We start from the raw sequence: 19,549 nt of genomic DNA on the forward strand, positions 1-19,549 counted from the left end.
CTACTGGAATTTTACATATAGGTATATCTCATCATCTGCATCCATCTCTGCCACCTAGGGCCATAGATGGTTCTACTTTGTTGAGTGCATGCTTTCTATGAATCTAGTAAAACAAAAGAAAAAAGTATATAATATTCTCAAGTTGTTTTAAATATGTAACTTAATATTATAAAATTAAAGTCTATAACATTTTATACTCTAAAATCAGAATTCAATAAAAAATGTGGATATTTCTTACAGCAATGTGAAGGACACAGACAACCATCAGTTACTAAACAAACTCAGGGTTAACACTTTAAACTATTCATATTTTAGACTATAATATGTCCCTAATAAAAATATAAAAGTGTTTGAAATACTGGAAAATATAACCACTATAAAATGATAGAACTGCTCAGCAATATATTTCCCCTTTTAAATTTTCCAATTTAGTTTTTCTTTCCCAATTATTTACATATTTATCTAATGTGCATAAATATCTCAAAAGGTAAAAAAAATAAAAGCCTATATTGACTTCAAGCTTAGTTTCTGGAAGATCTCATGTAGTTTATTACGCATGTAAACATTATATCTAAATCAATATGAAGGCAAATTTTTCACAATGTAAAAATACTTCTCTGTCTCAATATAAACCACATGTGTACCCTCAAAAAACGGACTTTTATTCAATGTCGTATGTTTCATGGAGTATATAGACCTTGTCTTCATATTATTAACTTTATATCAAGCATCCATATATCCTGGTTTTCCAGCTCATACCAGTTTCCTGGGTGTAATTCCAAATATTGGCCCCTTCTCAATTGGAATTGTCCTAATTTGAATGAAAAATTATATGAATATTTTTACTTCATTAGAAAAGAGAAACTTGTTCCCATTCTAAATTATGTTATCATGTAATATATGACACAGGTACTACACTTTATTATTTTGTGAAATAAAAATATTTTCCAATCACCATATCAAAGTAGATGATCCATTTCTTAATAAGGGATAAATCTATCTGCCACTGATGGCAAATTCTTTGCATTCAGTTATTCTTTTAACAGTTCAGCTATGCCATCTGTGACTTTTAGATCACCACTCGTGGTCTGCTCTGGATTTGTATGTTGTTATTCCTATTTTCTATTGCTGTGAAGAAGATGCATTCTTGTACACTTTACTTCAAATTTCTTTCCTGGGAGACTAGGAGATGATGTTACCTCTGAGTGTATCTCTTAAGTAAACTCTTTTCGTAAATATAGTTTTCTCTGACTTCTCATCAATGCTTAATTTTAAATTGTTGGAATATAGTTCTAGCTCAGCTAGTCAATGAGTATAAAAGTCAATAATTTTAGTGATTGAAAAAATAATACTGGTTTGAGGACTTTAGTAAGAAATCATTCTTCTTAACATGCATGTCTTTTTTCTGTTAATATTTTTATTGGCTAAAAGAAAATTTCCGTATTGAAACACTAAACTATGTAGTTTGAGAGTTTTATTTAAGAAGAAAGAGTATGATTTCTACTTTTAGAAGGTATTATTTTCATATTAGAAGTTATCTATGATGAAAAAATCTTTGTTAACATCTACATTTAGTAAATATTAGTGTTATTTTTTGGACAATTTAATTTCTACCTATTTGTAAGGAAAAAAGTAATTGGAACAAGATGCTCATAATATTAGGTCCAATTCAAAAAGAGCTATGCCTTTGAACACAGAATCCACTAAAACTAAATTAGAACATCTTTAAAAGGTAAATTGAGTAAACAATGGATGCAGAAAATTCCATTTACTTTTCCCTCAACCCATGTCTATTCCTATCCTATAAATTATCCTTTAAGTTTAGAAATGTCCCTGCTCCCTCCCAAAGTGCACTTCTCTATTTGGTCTGAACTCTTCTTGATGTCCTTTCTGCATTAATTTCTCTTACCCCTAACAAGCATCTTCATTTTTACATCTCCAAAAGGATTTTTTCCCCTTCTGTCACTACGAATAAAATTCTACGTAGCCAAATGAACCTCTATCAATTTTTCCTCTTCTGTCTCGTCATTACATTTTTCCAATGACTGGTCTATGTTCAGCTTCTTTTCCAAACACTTTTGCATTCTACAATACTGTATCTGTTCCCATGACTCTTCTGCAATGTCTCCAAGGTAACCAAAGGTGACGTATGAAACCAAGGAGTCTGTTTTTAGACTTTCTCTTGACTTCTATATTTACCATTTCCATGTATTAAGAATAAATATGCATCCCCCATATTCAATAACTAAGTTGTTTTATGATTTTAATTCAACTTTACTGCAGGATAGTTTACATAAAATACAATGTGAACATTCTGAATGCACATTTCTGAGTTAGGATAAATTTATATGTCCATGTGTTCACCAGTACAATGTACCTGCCTGTCACCCCCACAAATTCCCTTGTGACTATTCTCAATCCTCTCTACATCTTTAACCCCAGGCAACCACTTTCCTGCATTCTACACTATAAAAAAATGTGTTCTTTTCCAGTATTTCATAAAAATGAAAACACACAATATGAACTTGTTTGAGCCAGGTTGCTCTTGCACAATATTTCTGAAATTCATGGATTTTTCTGAGTATCAGGTTTTTTTTATTCTTGAGTAGTAGTCTATATCATATGGATAATACAAGCATTTGTTTAATTACTTTTTAATGATATATAGTAGTTGTTTCCAGTTTGTGGTTATTATGAATGTTGCTATAAAATTTTATGTAAGTATGTGGACATATGTTTGCATTTCTCTTAAATAATAATTATTGTGGAATTGCTGGGTCAAATTTTAATTGAATACTTAACTATAAAACACTACCAAATTGTTTTTCTTTTTTTCTTTTTATTTTCTTTTATTTTTTTTAAAGATTTTATTTGACAGAGAGAGACACAGCGAGAGAGGGAACACAAGCAGGGGGAGTTGGAGAGGGAGAAGCAGGCTTCCCGCTGAGCAGGGAGCCCGACGCGGGGCTCGATCCCAGGACCCCGGGATCATGACCTGAGCCGAAGGCAGACGCCCAACAACTGAGCCACCCAGGCGCCCCCTTACCAAATTGTTTTTCAAACCTGTACCATTTTACATTCTCAATCCTTAGGATTTTCTACATACATGGTAATTTCATCTGCATTTAAAAATAGTTCTACTTCCTCCAATCTGTATATCTTTTATTCTTACTTCTTGCCTTACTCTAGTATTTTGATACTTCAGTAAAATGTTGAATTAAAGTCGTTAAATTGAGTTAGAAAGGCAAAATCTTTCCCTTCTCAATCTCATTTGGTTTTTCACTATTTCATATAACATTATATATAACATTACATATAACATCAGTTGGTTTTTTGGTAGGGACCAATTTTAGGTTAAGTTTGTTCCCTTTGGGACTTTTTTTCTCAGATATTTTATCATGAATGGTGTTGAATTTTAACAAATGCTTTTTCTGCACCAATTAAAAATGAGAAAAAATTTTTATCTCTCCGCATATTTCTTGTACTCTGCTTTGTGTGTGTCTAAGTTTCCATCTGGTATCCTTAACTCTACTTGGAAAATTTCTTTTGACAATTCTTAGAGCACAGATGTGCTGGCAATGAATTTTATCTTTTGTTGTCTGAAAAAGTCTTTCTTTCCCCTTCATTTTTGAAGATTATTTTCATTAAAGAATTCCAGGTTGGAAGTCTTTTCTATCAGCACTTTAATGAAGTTCCATTATCTATCTTCTGCTTTTCATAGTTTCTGACTAAATGTTGGCAATAATTTTTATTTTTGTAAGTAATGTGTTTTTCCTCTGACAGTTCTTTAAAATTTTAATATAAGGGGCACTTGGGTGTTTCAGTTGGTTAAGTGTATGCCTTCGGCTCAGGTCACGATCCCTGGGTCCTGGGATCGAGCTCTGCGTTGGGCTCCCTGCCCAGCAAGGAGTCTGCTTCTCTCTCTCCTCTGCCCCTCCCCACCATTCCTGCTCTCTCTTACCTTCTCTCTCTCTCAAATAAATAATTTTTTCTTTTGAGTAAAGCAATAGAAGTTTATTAAGTGAAGATACAGAAAAAGCTCTCAAGAGTGAGAGGGGTCCCAACAGGGTTGCCCAATAATAAAAAATTTAATTTAAAATTTAAATTGTCATGCATTAAAATTGCGTTTTTTCACTTTGTATATAAATTTCTATGAGATTTAACACATATATTAATTCATGTATAGCCACCACAATCAGACACAAAATAGTTCCATCATCCCAAGAAATCCTTTGTACTATTCTTTTGCAGTAACCTTCTCCCCTTACCCATAACCCCCGGCCACTGCTCATCTGTTTCCCATTACTAGTTTTGTCTTTTTGAGAATGTCCAAAAAAACAATGGGAACATAAAATATACAACCCTTTAATACAAGCTTTTCTTACAGACAACAATGTCTTTGGAATTCATCCAAGTAGTAAGGTTTATCGATAGTTTGTTCCTTGAGTTTTTCAGCTTTGGTTAAATAAAGCTGCTAAGAATATTTGTATACAGGTTTTTGTGTGAAAATAAGTTTTCATTTATCTAGGGAAAATATCAAGAAATGGGATTACTAGGTTATACGGTAAGTGAATGTTTAACTTAATAAGAAACTTCCAAACCATTTTCCTCAGTGGCTGCCATTTTATATTCTCAAAGCCATGAATGAGAGTGACAGTTGCTCCAAATTCTTCTCAGCACTTGGTATTATCATTATTTTTCATTTTAACCCTTCTCTGTATGTTTGTAGTGCTGAGTCACTGTGGTCTTAATTTACCTACTAATGATACTGACCATCTTTTTATGTGCTTATTTGACATCCTAATATTGTTACTGGTGAAGTATCTGTTCAAATGACTTTTAAATGAGTTGTTGGTTTGCTTAATGTTGATGACTGTTCTTTCAAATTTTCCCTTGAATGCTAGTTTTGAACACTTTAATTATGATGTTGCATCGTACTTTTTTGTGTTGATTCTGCTTGCAGTTAGCTGAATTCCTTGGATCTTAGGATTTATAGTTTTAGAATTATTTGGCTATTATTTCATATATATATATATGTTTTCCATCACTACAGTTTTTTTTGAGAATGTCCAAAAAACAATGGGAATATAAAATATACAACCCTTTGAGACAAGCTTTTCTTACACATGTCTTTTATATATATATATATGTATATATATACATATACACATATACATATATAAATATAAATAAATAAATAAATATATATATATATATAGTCTTTTTTTTTTTTTAATTTTTTTTATTTATTTATTTGACAGAGAGATAGAGAACACAAGTAGGCAGAGAGAGAGGGAGAAGCAGGCTCCCCGCAGAGCAGGGAGCCCGATGCGGGACTCGATCCCAGGACTCTGGGATCATGACCTGAGCCGAAGGCAGCCGCTCAACCGACTGAGCCACCCAGGCGCCCTATATATATATATAGTCTTAACCTCCTTCTTCCTGCACTCCAATTCCAAATATATTTAACTGCTTGATTTATCCATAGACTCCTGTGGTTCTATTCCCCTTTTATATATTTAGTCTTTTATTTTCTGTTTCAGTTTGGAAAGATACTATTCTGTATCTTAGACTTCACTGTTATTGTCTTAATCAGTGTATAATAAACTGTTAAATCCATTAAATGAATTTTTCTTTTTTTTCTTTTTTATATTGTTCATTTCTCTCCACATTGTGTTATTTTCCTTTAATACCTAAACATTTTAATGACATCTGATAATCCTTGTCTTTTAAACTCACCATCTCTGTCATATTTATCAACTGATTTTCCTTCTGGTTTTGTGCTACACTTCACTGCTTCATCTTACGTCTAGTAATTTTATTTGGATACTGGGAATTGTGATTATTGCATCGTTAAGTGCTTGCGTCTTGCTTTTGTTCCTTTAAACTGTCAGGCTTTGCTCTGACAGTTACATTATTGGTGGATCAAATTGATTCTTTTGAGGCTTATTTTTAAGTGTTTATTTTTTTTTAAGGGTGGATCTACACTAGAGTAATCTGTACTCTAAAAATAATTTAACTCTACTACTAATGTGTTACTCTTCTGAGCACTCTACTCACTACCTCCAATAATGTGAGGACCCACCACTCTGGCTGGGCAGTTAGAACAATGCTCTCTCTCCTGAAGTAAGGAAAATACTCATTTCAAAACCCCCTGGTCATATTTTGCCTATCTTATGGAATTTCTTCCTATGCATGTGCCATTTAGTATTCAGTAAAGATTCAAGGGGCCCATTCACAGGTTTCTGGAGCTACCTCCTCTATGAAACTGTGCTCCACAACTTCTTGACCTCTGGTGCCTATCTCTTCAGTTCACCAAGACTGCTGTGTTTTACTTCAGATTGCCCTTCTTTCACAATGCTCCAGAATGTGCCTCCAGGCAAAATGTTAATAGAAGTCACTGAACCCAACTCAGTTATTTCCTTTTTTTCAGGGATTACAGTTCACATTGCCCTACTGTCCAAGATCTAAAAACTGTTGATTTATGTACTTTGTTCAATTTTCTAGTGGTTACATTCAGAGGGCAAATCCACTCACTGTTATTCTATCATGACAAAATAGAGGAAATCATGCTAAATATTTTAGGATTTTCCTTCAAAACATTGTGTCACTGCCATTTTCTTCCTACTCCAGTGAACTATAAGATATAAAGTCGCAGGACTTTATATTCAACTAACAATACTAGAAAAGTATTAATCCTGACTAAAAACACCTTGTTATTTCACAGGTTTTAATATGATCTCCCTTTTTTGAAAGCAAGACAGGATCTTATGCATTTAGAGTAAAATCCTTAAACATATACCATATACTATGGAACAAATACTAAAAGATATTCTGATCTTCATAATAGATTATAATTTTTATATGAAGGCAATCTGGCTGTCACAATTATTAAAGCACTGATTGTCAATGTTAAGTCAAGTGAAATAGTGGATCAATCATGCACATCCCTTTTCCATTTTGTTTTGATTCATACAAAAACCTTTTTGAAGATGTCATTTCTGAAGGATCATTTCTTTAAAGTTCTGTTATACCATGATCTCTTGACATCCTGACAACACAAATTACTCAGGTATCTAAAAATCTTCAGTAGCTACTTGAAAATTATGATAAGATCCCTTGATAAAATGCTACTTGATTATCATATTTGTAAAAATTCAAGTGATCATCATTACCAACAAATACCTCCAAAGAATAATTTAGAAAGATAAAATTTCTGAATTACACATAGAATACTTTGCTTGAATAAAAATGGTTGATTAAAAATTCCTAATTTTTTTTTTATATTTAGCACAATATGTGAAGTATATTCCCCCTAATACAAAAATGGATCATTTGCAAAAATATGGGATGTTATTCAAAACATCACTGGTGTATATTTGTGAAATTTTCCTCAAATGCTGGTGACCATTTTCTTAAAATAATATCAATAACAACTCTAGGGGGGCGCCTGGGTGGCTCAGTCGTTAAGCGTCTGCCTTCGGCTCAGGTCATGATCCCAGGGTCCTGGGATCGAGTCCCGCATCGGGCTCCCTGCTCAGCAGGGAGGCTTGCTTCTCCCTCTCCCTATTCCTGCCGCTCCCCCTGCTTGTGCTCTCTCCCTCTCTCTCTGTTTAATAAATAAAATCTTTAAAAAAAAATAACAATAAACGATACACACTGCTGCTTAAGTAGAATTATGCACAGAATGGACAATGATACCTAAGTGTCAGTTAACCAAATTTATCAAAAGTAATAATCAAAAATAGGAAGAGAAATGTATTCTGCAGTCAGTATAGTTCAATTTTTTTAAGTAATTTTTTTTTAAGAGAGAGCAAGAGTGCATACGTGTAGAGAGGAGGGGTAGAGGGAGAGAGAGAATCTTAAGCAGGCTCCATGCCCAGTGAAGGCCCCATGTGGGGCTTGATCTCACAACCCTAGATCATGACCTGAGATGAATACAAGAGTCAGACACTTAACTGACTGAGCCACCTAGGTGCCCGAGTATAGTTCAGTCTTAAGCAACACAGCACTGAGTTGTGGTAGGCTCAAAAATTATTACAGTTGATCATGGTTTTCAGCTAAAAGAAACATCTTTTTAAACAATCTAGAATGCTGCAAGGAATCTGCACTCTTTCCCTTTTATTCCAAGGGAAGACATGGGAATTCAGTGACTTCCTCTTGACCAGGCCTGCCATACTGCACTGGGGAGGAGGTAGCACAAAGACAAACAAAATACCATGGGATTTCTAACTTTTGGAGTATTTGCTTGGTAGCTGCAGTTTCTTAACTGGTTCTTACAGTTTTGTTTTGTTTTTTTAATTTTTATTTATTTGACAGAGAGAGACACAGCAAGAGAGGGAACACAAGCAGGGGGAGTGGGAGAGGGAGAAGCAGGCTTCCCGCTGAGCAGGGAGTCCGATGCGGGGCTCAATCCCAGGAGCCTGGGATCATGACCTGGGCCCAAGGCAGACACTTAACGACTGAGCCACCCAGGCGCCCCTTGTTCTTACAGTTTTAATAAAGCTCTTTTGGTCTATATATTGTTGTTTATTCAGTGTTTCTATGGAGGAACAAAGGTCTGAAGCTTTCTGCTTCAGTATCTTGCTGATGTCACTCTCCAACTTTTCACTTTTTAATGGTGTCTTTTGATAAACCAAAGTAATTTTTAGATGGTCAAATTTATCAACCACTAAATTTTATGGGGTTTTTTTGGTCTAGTTAAAGAAATATTTTGACTTTGGCAATACAGATGTTGTCCTGTATTTTCTTCTATAGGATTTGAAGTTTTGCTTTTTCAACCATCTTAGTATGACTTTTTGTGTATTTAGTGAGGAAGGGATTCAATTATTTTAATTAACAGAAAATCTGCAATTGATTTGGCTGCATTTATTGCATTGTTCATCCATCTTCTTTTGTAATGACAGCTCTGTCACAGCCCTGAGTTGGGATCTGGTTCTGGATATTTATTCTGATACAGTGATCTGTTTAGCCCTGGGCCATTATACACTTTTAAAATTACAATAGCTTGCTCATCTTTAAAATTATCTTGGTTATATTCAACCCTTCACTCTACTTTAGAAATTTAAGAGAAAAACTCATCAAATTTCGTGAAAATAATTTGAGATTTTTGAAAACAAATTTTTATTCAAAGTGATGGATTATCATGGACAGAAATTACTTCTTTGTGAGATCATCTTCCTACCATGAACATGATATAGTTCACCATTACTTATGTCTTTAATGTCATTAAGAGCTTTTTATAACTTTCTCCTTAGAGAACATTAAAATACTTCTGTAAAATATAACACAGATAAGTAAAATGCATAAAACAGTTTAATGAATTATTTTAAAATGAACACCCTTAAAACTACTACATAGCTGAAGAAACACTTTTGTCAAATATCCCAAAAAGTCTCCTTGTGTCTTGTGCTATTCTCCTTACTTTTAACAAAGCATTATCTAGTTTTTATGATAATCATTATGGTTTTTTTTTTTTTTTTAAAGTTTATCACCCAAATGATAGAGTTATATGTATAAACAACCCAATTTTATTGATTTTTTGAGATATCTTTTAAAGGTCTTTTAAGCTATAGATCCCCTTAACTCTTCTTTTCCTATATAAATTATTTTGATGAAACCAAGACATTTGTAGTGCAGAATTTCCACCAGTGTTAATTTTGATGACGGAATTCTCATGGCACAGTTTAACATGTTGGATATATAGAATCAATCAGATTCAGCTTTAATTAATTAATTAATTAATTAGGTCAGCCAGTTAGTCTTGATGAGTGATAGTGTTTTCTTCATCTGGTTGTCTATTTGTCTCTCCTTCTGTGATGTTAGCAGCAATTGATGCTATGATCTATTAATTCCTGAGGGGATGCTAAATGTTAATGATCTAACCCAAATATCCATTACTTATCAGATATATTTATATTTCTAGAAAAAGAAGATTACCCTCATTAATGATTTGATAACACAAATGATATAACTTACAAAGGAATAACAGGATAAATATTTCCCTTTATTGATCAGTTTTTAAAATAATGAGTTGGTTCCCTACATTCTAAATTCAACCAAGTCATTTTAAAAATCATTCTTATGACTTACAGATTTAAACACATCCATGCATTTTGATGCTTTGGAGTTATTAACTTACTGGTACTCAAAATGCCCCCATCTTTGGCCAATAAGAGTGTCTTCAAGTTAGCTCCTGAGCCTTTTTGACAGTGTTTGATATCTTCCTTGGTTTTGGTATCACTAAATGTTGCAGGCAAATCATGAGCACTTACTGTTCTAGCCTTGAAATTACCCATTTCTCCAAGAAACTGCTTTCTTTCATTGGCAAATGATATTTCAAGACTACAATTTGGACTCCAAACATCCTCACTGCTACTAACTTGGGTCTTTGTTCCTAGGCGAAACAGTACACAGGACTAGAGTACATATGTGAGTGTGAGTGTTTATGTGTGTGTGTGCATATAAAAATTTAGCTTTTATAATGTCCCATTCAAATTCAAAACTAAATGATTTGCTTAAACTGTATTTTATATCTGGATTTCCTTTATTTAATGAGAATCTTGATTTTTAAGATAAAATAATTAGAATATCAATAATTACTAATTGTTTTATAAAAACATTATGCAACAGCTTTATAAAAACATCAATAATGCCACTACAAATATAATTATTGTCCTTCTACTTTTTTCAGTTTTCATAGCATATAGTCATTATATACCACATTCTCTCTCATATAACTAAATGGTTAGTTCTCCAAAATAGTTATTTGGAGCTTAGTGGTTATCATGAGATCCCTCTTCTGTTTGTTTTCATATAATTTTCAAAAATATGACAACCTACTTTCTGAGAACTATCAGCACTGTGTTCATAACCCATTTTTATGTGGACTTTCTCTTTATCTCTCTTGCCCTTCTGTTGCTCAATTTGGATTCTATTCATAGTAGTTTCTTCTCAATGTGGGGCTTTGTCTTGGGAGAACTTTAGTTGGCTAATTACTCATGGCGTCTAGATGGCTCAGCCCCTTCCAGCCTTACCATGGAACCCTTGGACTCATCTGCTATTATAGTGTGCAAAAGCCTTCCCTATTTTAGGGGTTCTCAATTTGGCCCTCTGGGTTTACCAATGAGTACTTGTAGACTAGTTTCCTCAGATGCCACCTTGTTTCCCACCACTTTCTCCCTGGCCTCTGCTAATCCATGTGTTATCTTGTAGCTCTTGCATCTCAACCCAGTCATATTTTGGAGTATCAGTGGGATACCTTGTCACCTAGTTTGGTTGTAACTGTTCATTTTTTGTTGCTGTAGTTATTGTTTCAACATCTATTGTTCTGTTTTTCATGGAGGAATTCAGGGTTATTTAAAAAAGTATGCCACTCATTACCATCTATACTGAATCTGCCATGTACATTTTTTTGTATTATTGCCATTTTAAAATAACTTCTGAAAATACATTTCAATCTATAATTTTTGAATCAAAATAAAGATATGTAAGTTTTTCTAATTATGTGGCCATATTTTTACTATGAATGATCCAAGGGTCAACTGGGCTTCTTGATTAGGGTCATTCTTTTTATAATAACATTTTAATGATGTTCTCTTTTGGTTGAGTGGAAATTCCATGCTATTATAAAAAAAATGCTAGTCTTGGAAACTTAAATATTCTTGAGTATTGTATGACTTTAATAAAACATTTATTAACGTCACCAAAAGTGTAACAGACACTTTAGTATAACATTTCCTGCACTGCGACCATCCCTTTCTAATATGTTTAACTTATACATATAGCTTCTAAACTTATATATATAGCTTCTAAAAGAGGCAGCCTATATATTACACCCAACTTCACCCCTCCCATCTACCCCAATCTTAGCTGATTGTAACTGAGGTAGACACCAGACCCAAGGCTGAGCCACTCAGATCCTCTCTTCTATATAGTGACTATAGTCAACTGATGAAAAACATTTACATTAAAAGCACATGTGGAGTCAGAGTGGGGTACTATACTGGGCCAGGTTCCAATGACTAAAAAAGTGAAGTTAATCGGGGAAAGAAGTGAAAAATTGAGTTGATACACAGAGAGAAGCAAATATGGAAGGCTATAAAGTTGCTCTGAGAGTCAAAGGGAGCAGCCTTGGTACTGACTCTCCTCTCCCATTTCAAGGTTGCCTGACGTCTACCTATTTTTCATTTCCTGACTTTGGATGCTATAAGACTTTCTGCTGTATCTGCATCATAATTAAGTTACCTTTAATACTCTTGTGAGTTCTCAACCTAACATAAATAATGCTCACAGAATATAAATAGTGATTTCTCAGGGCCACTCTGCTATTGTGGAATAAGACAGAGTAAAGGACACTAGGCTAACACACACACACACACACACACACACACACACACAGCCCCCCCACACACCCCTAAACGTTTTCTCTTCTAATTAACTTAGGTGACTACTGATTCTTTATTACTAATGATAACTATAGGCTCACTGTAGTTCTTAGGACTCCTCAATCTACAACTGAACCTCTGAAGTGCATCCTCCATTGCTGCAGCAAACCAAATAAATATAACCATTGGACCAAAGGTTGTTTTGTCATCTTGGGCTGGTGGATTTTGATACTTGCATACACACTGACTCTAATTTTTATGCATTAGTTTGCAAATTTAAAACCTAGAATTTTCTTAGAGAAAGTTCACTAAGCTCCAAATAACTACTGTCTCCAAAAATCCTTAATTATTGCCAAGTGAAAACACACATACACCAACGGTACCGTTAATGAGTGACCTTAAAAGGTACGAACTACATTGAGTACTCTAGAATCATATAATAGTAATTTAACACAGGATGACTAATAAAAGTGATAGACAAATTAAGAAAATGAAACAACACTATTTTAGCTATTTTAAAGGACATAGACAATACAAAGTATCAGTGATTATTTTATTAAAAAAACTACATGAATACAAGTGTAAATTAAGAACAAATGAATATAAAACAACAAGTAAAGATGCCATTCAAATGCACTTTATGTTTACTTGAAATTAAGAACAATTGCCTTCTCTTTTCATAGGACATAAAATACCTTCACTTATCTAAATCCAGCTTTGTTCCTACCATTTAGATAAACATGATGAAGTCAAAGCAATGGGATTTATTCATCATAAGCACTATTTTTAAATATTCAATGGCTAGCATAAAGATATTTTTATCATGTAAATTTCCTGAGTCCTTTATAATAGTTTGACAGTTTTTCTTCTCAGAGGAGAGGAATAATGTTTCAAATGAGAAAAAGGAGGGAAATGGAAGAGAGGAAAAAAGAATGATCAAGAATACATGTTCAAGAATGAGAACATGAAAGGACATGTATTTCCAGAGGCTGGGGTGGAGAGCAAGAATAGACCTTGGATGAGCACAGCAGCCAGCTCACGGGTGTGGATGACTGATCAGTACTGGGAATTCTTACCACAGAACACAACATTCTACCTGTCTTACCACCTTATTTTCAAAACTTACCTCTACCAATATTAGTAACAAAAATAATGTTCTAGTCAAGTATAAGGAAAAAATACTGAATATTATGTACCAAAATAAGCTAGGCAATACAATATAAACAATAAGATATTTCCTATTTATAAGTGATGAATAATTTTATCAAAATTGTATAAATAAAATGGCACAAGATCACATAAGAGAAGACATTAATTAGACTTAAGGAATCTGAAACAGGATTCAAAGGATGAGAATAATTTGGGGGAGAGAAAAAAGGAAAAATATCGAATGTAGAAGAAGAGTTATACAAAAACAAGGAAATGTAATAACGTGTGACTTGTTTTCATGTTTAATTAATGTCTTCTATAAAAGAGGACAGAAACTAGTTGAGTCTGAAAAGCAAAGTTATAACTAAATTGTGAGGGATACAGAATGTTGTTCTGTTACAGATGTTCCTAGATTTTTGGATTGTATTGATTGGCAGAAATTTGGAGGACATACTGTAAGTGTGTCAACTTTCTATTTAAAAAATACAACTTAAAATCTAAAATTTTGCCATTTACTATCATCATTTTATTATGTAAAATACTTTTAACGCAAAAAAGGGATATGAACATTACATCCACATAGTTTTAAAAATGGTATATATTAAACTCTTTGGATGCAGAAAAGTTACAACATAAAATTGTATTCTGCCAGATGAACACAAAGAGAACTTTCAATATATAACATGTTCCAATGTTTCATTTCTAGCATAGTCACTTTTTCTAAAAATCCAAGAGGTGTGTTCTTCATACCCTTTCAACTCAATTCAGAATATTTTAGGTAACCTTAGGGAAGCCCAAGAAAAACAGCTCTCAATTCCTACCCAGCCTTTTCTCCTACCTTCTCACTGCAGTGCTGGGAAGAAATAAGAAAGAGTCCAGATGCCTGGTCATAGAAAATTCTGGAAAGGGGCTATCTGTGTGGGGTGGGGTCTTGCCTGACCAACACAGACAGTTAAAAGTTATCTCACAGTAATTCCTTAGAGCTTCACATTGTCACAAACTGTCACTGAGGAACCAGGAACGTGGGTCTTATAACTTAAAATAATTCCTTCTTTGCTTTGGCTGCTGGAAAACTTAGTGTTGATCTGTGTCCCAGTTTTAATAACACTACAAGGACCCAATACTAACATTTCTAAATTTATTCTCTGTTTATTTTAGCATGTCTTGGACCACTATTTATATATTTCTCATATGAATTTGTCAAATCATTTTAGAAAAAAAATATATATATAAATACAGAAAAAATAAGGGACTTTTAGTGAATGAGGAAATATTTAAGATTTATTTTTTCAGTAATGTTTATTAATTTTTTTCTTATGGTAAAGTAACACGTTAGGGGGTCATTGCACTAAATATTCTCTCAGTCTAGAACGCTTTTCTAGTAAGCTGTATGACTCACCTCCTTTCAGTCTTTGCTTAAATGTAATTTTTATCATTGGTCTATTTAAAATTATAGAGCATGTTAGAAGATAGTAAATACTATGTTAAAGGGTAAGTTCAACACAGCACTTCCGGGATTCTAAAAATGGCAGAGTTGGGTTGCAGTTTTAAAGAGGGTGACTTATTAAGTAAACCACAACCCGACCCTGCCATTTTTAGAATCCCAAACCCCTGTGTTGGACTTATCCTTTAACATAGCATTTACCATCTTCTAACATGGTCTATAATTTATTTATTATGTTCAATACTTATCTAAATGTCCTCTCCTTGCTAGAATATAAGCTCCACAAGGCAGGGATTTTTTTTTTTTAACTAAGGTTGGTTGCTTTTTTTTTTTTTCCTTTTATAAAGTACAGTTGACACACAGTGCTACATTAGTTTCAGGTGCACGACATAGTGATTGGACAACTTTATATGTTATGCTCTGCTCATCACAAATGTAGCTTCCAACGGTCACTGTACAATGCTATTATAATACTACTCACCATATTCCCTGTGCTGTAACCTTTCATCCCCCTGACTTACTCCTTCCATAACTAGAAGCCTGTCTGCCATTCCCCTTCACCCATTTTGCCCATCTCCATCCCCCTCTCTTCTGGCCACCACCATTTTGTTCTTTGTATTTATGGGTCTGTTTCTGCTTTTGTTTTTTCATTTGTTTCCTTTTTTAGATTCCACATCTTTGTCTGTTATAAACTAATACATTCCAAGTACCTAAGAAAATGCTTGGCCTTGAACAAGAACTCAGTGTTTTTTAAAAAAAAAATGAATAGCTCACCTGTGTGTCACTGTTCTAAGAACTTTATATGCATTATATAATTTAATCTTCACAAGAACCCTGGGAGGGAGGTGCTATCACTAACTATATTTTATAGAAAGAACATAAGTTACAAAATGCCTAAATAATTCACAAAGATCAGAGAGCTAAGAAAGTAGTAAACAAAGATTTAAACCCAGTCAGGTTATTAACAATTACTGTCTCACCTAATAGAAACAGATTTCATAAAAGCAGCTGAGACAATGAGAGAACAATCACAGGAAAACGACAGTAAATAGAAAGTGAAAAGCAAAAAAATATACATAAGCTGCTAAATTCAAGGAATAGTACCTAAAGCCATTATTTATTCACAGGATCATCTAGATATGGATTACCCCTTTCTGAAGTTCTTGAATATTTATAAAACAAACTTTTTAAAGAAATAAGGTTTCAGATAACCATATTTTTAAAAGCTGCTCTCCTAATACTGGTGCATTAATTAAATCTTCATAATAATTTATCTGCTTTCCCTTCTCATTCCATTTAAGCTGCTGTTGAGTAAAAGACAATAGCTTTGTCAATTCCAGGTTAAGTACTTCTTTACATTTTCTCAGTTAAGAATTTTCATATTACAAGTATTATGTGAATAAGGAAATCATTTACAGAAGCATGGCTCTTAGAGTTAAAAGGAAATTTTAGAGCATATTGCTTAGTAAACACACCAACCTAATGAAGGATATACTGCAGCCCTGGTAGACTAGGATTTTCAGAGCCAGAGCCTCCTAGTCCAACACTTTTTCAAAGTTCTCCATTCTGTTATTAGCATTGACTGTGAAAACATGTTATTTTTCAAAATGAGTAAGAAGAAAGCATGTACGAATATCTTATTAGAATTTGTGGCAGCAATGTCTTTATATTCTTTTGGCAATAAATATTCCTCCAGAAGTACAATTTATATCATGAGTAATAGATACATTATAGGAAACTAAAAATAATTAGAATAGAGAGAAATCATACCTTCTATCAATAGCTCTTGTCCATGACTGCCAAGAAGTGTACGAGATAGGAATGGGGCAAAGTCTACAAAAATTTCACGAAGAAGAGGAGCAACTTTTTCTAAAGCTCTTTCAAGTTTTGCAGTGATGCTGTTGAAATTAAGACATAAAGACTAGTAAATATAATTCAATACAAAAAGTCAAATAAAGTTTACTTCTAAATTAAAATCTTGAAAAATCATAAAAGTACAATTCTAACTCATGGAATAGTAATAGCTTCAGTAGAAGGGACACCCTGTAGAGTTTCACATCAGTCATAAGGCTAACTCTGAAGACTGCTGCTAAAGTAGAATGACCAGGGATGCCTGGGTGGCTCAGTTGGTTAATCCCAGGACTCTAGATTCTGTCTCAGGTCATGATCTCAGGGTCATGAGATCAAGCCCTGCCTGTGCTCAGCAGGGAGTACACTTGAGATTCCCTCTCTTCTCCCTCTGCCCCACCCCGCCATGCTCTCTCTCTAAAATGAGTAAATAAATCTTTAAAAAAAGGTAGAATGACTGTTCTGTGAAAGGCAACTGGGATTCTATAACCTGCAAGGGACACAGACTCTGCTCCTAGCTCTATGTCTTCCATGACTATCTTTCTATCTATGAAAGAAAATTGTTTTGAACACCTACTACATGGATCATTGTGTCAGTTACAAAGAATTAACCTGTACTCTCTAGAGTTGCCTAAAAATTCTCTGAAAAGCTGGACAAATAAAGGAATAACTAGAATTCACTGTAATACAATTAAATTGCTATGCTTAAATAGGCATTTTCCATTTCATAAGCCCACTTACTATTATTTACCAATTCCTGCATTATTATTTATATTAGTTCACTCTTAAATTTTAAGTTATATGGCCTCATGTAAGCACTATTTGACATTCTTGAAAATACTTCAAGTAGTATATGTAAAAACAAAATCGGGGTAAAGAATAATTCTGCTCAAGCAAATAAATAATCTGGTAACATCTAACTATCTCTCTTAGATATAAATGCTTTGAATTAAGACTGTGTGAACTGGAATGCTGGTTCTCTCTTATGCTACCTAGGTGAGCTTGGGGCATTAGACTTCCTTTGCCTACAAAATGAAAATGACCATAGTGCCTACTGGTGAGGATTAAATGCAATAAGTCACATAGAATGCAGAGAAAAGTACCCAGCACACAGTGAGAGGTCAATAATGGCAGCTCTTACAATATAATAGCTACTTTGAATATAACAAAACTATATTTACTCTTACAAAATGTAGCTCTGATTAAAAAAACCAAAATCAATATAATAATATAATGTTAGAGGACTACACACTGTTCTACACAGAAGACATGTACAGCAAAAATTAAAAAATGCTTCAAAATAATAAAAGTTCTGCCACAAAACTAAGTAACATTTTGCTATATGTGAGGAAAATATAAATGACAAAAAAGTAATTAATCATTGAATAATTTTTAAATATATTACTAATATTTAAAACTAAAGTACTGCATTGTTAAGTGATTAAATAGGGGTGAGGGAATAATCTAGGATTCCTTCTTTCCTAACTTGGAAACAGCATGATCTGAATCATTTGTGCACTCAAAGCCTCACCATTAGTACTTCTATCTGATTTTGTCTCCTCTTATGTGGGTCAACAGCTTTAGGGAAAGAAGTCAGAGAGGAAACTGGTGTGAGCACTTCCACAAACTTTAAAGAGAATATTCTAGACGAACAACTTTGGGCAAGAAAAAGGGAGCTGAGTGGGGCTTTGAAGACATGTTGAAGATACAGAGAATTCTCAATATTCTCCCCTACTCTGTTATTCCTGAACTAAGTAAGCACCTTCTTTAATTTTTTTTTTATTATTATGTTCAATTAGCCAATATATAGTACATCACTAGTTTTTGAGGTAGTGGTGATAAGCACCTTCTTTAACCAATGGTTCTCAAATTTTCGTGTAGATCAGAATCATCTATAATGCTGTTTAAACAGACTCCTAGAACCCCATCCCCATAACTTCTGATTCAGCAGGTCTAGGTGTACTGTGAGAATTTGCACTTCTAACAAATTCTCAGGTGGTTTGCTACTGCTGATCCAGGAAACACACTTTGAAAATAACTGTTTTAATGAGAGTATTTACTACTACTAAATTGTAATAAAACAGCAAAGGGAAGGCTACCTGAAGTCATAAAATAATCATAATAAGCTATCTCTGACTCTTAGTGAATAAAGACAGAACTCCTTTTTTTTTAATATCTATTAATTAATTCATTCCTTCTAATCTCCAGGATCATGTCCCATAACTTCCCAGCTAAAGTAATCCCCTCCTCTAAAGAAAGATGAGCAAGAATGCTAAGAGCAAGCCTATGAACAGGGGAAAAATCTAGATGTTATTGTTTCTGTACCTGAATTCTGAGTGAAGCATGAATATTTTTATTTAAGATTAATTAATGAGAGTGAAATTACCTAAGAAATTTTTTAGATGTATAAAGGTTCACATCATAGTTATACTATTGTAATATACTATTATCTAATAAAATTCAGGAAAATTTTTCCCCAGTTTATGACTTTTTTCCATAATTTATGGGTTTATGTATGATTTGGAGGCTTCAGAACTGCAACAGTACTGTTCTAGGGTTACATATCAAATAGAAACTTCAATTAATTTAATCAACTAATCACATAAGTGTGTATGTGTACATGTGTATTAATTACCTTGACTTAAGGGTAAGGGATAAAAACAGACATTTCTCAATGAGTGAATCCCTACAATAGTATTTTAAGAAGCAACTATTTTCTTAT

General features: G+C 33.5%; 1 protein-coding gene across 11 annotated transcripts in view; it reads right to left on the reverse strand.

The window, feature by feature from the left end:
• Positions 1–19,549, reverse strand: part of NBEA (neurobeachin) — a 696,015-nt gene that overhangs the window by 367,547 nt on the left and 308,919 nt on the right. For all 11 annotated transcript variants that reach the window (XM_032403205.1, XM_032403204.1, XM_032403196.1 and 8 more), the window contains one exon: positions 16,750–16,877. In XM_032403205.1, the coding sequence (XP_032259096.1) occupies positions 16,750–16,877 (128 nt within the window). The remainder of the gene's footprint in view (positions 1–16,749; positions 16,878–19,549) is intronic.

This window comes from Phoca vitulina, unplaced genomic scaffold (genome assembly GCF_004348235.1).
Source record: "Phoca vitulina isolate PV1807 unplaced genomic scaffold, GSC_HSeal_1.0 scaffold5, whole genome shotgun sequence".
In the NCBI taxonomy this organism is placed as follows: domain Eukaryota; kingdom Metazoa; phylum Chordata; class Mammalia; order Carnivora; family Phocidae; genus Phoca; species Phoca vitulina.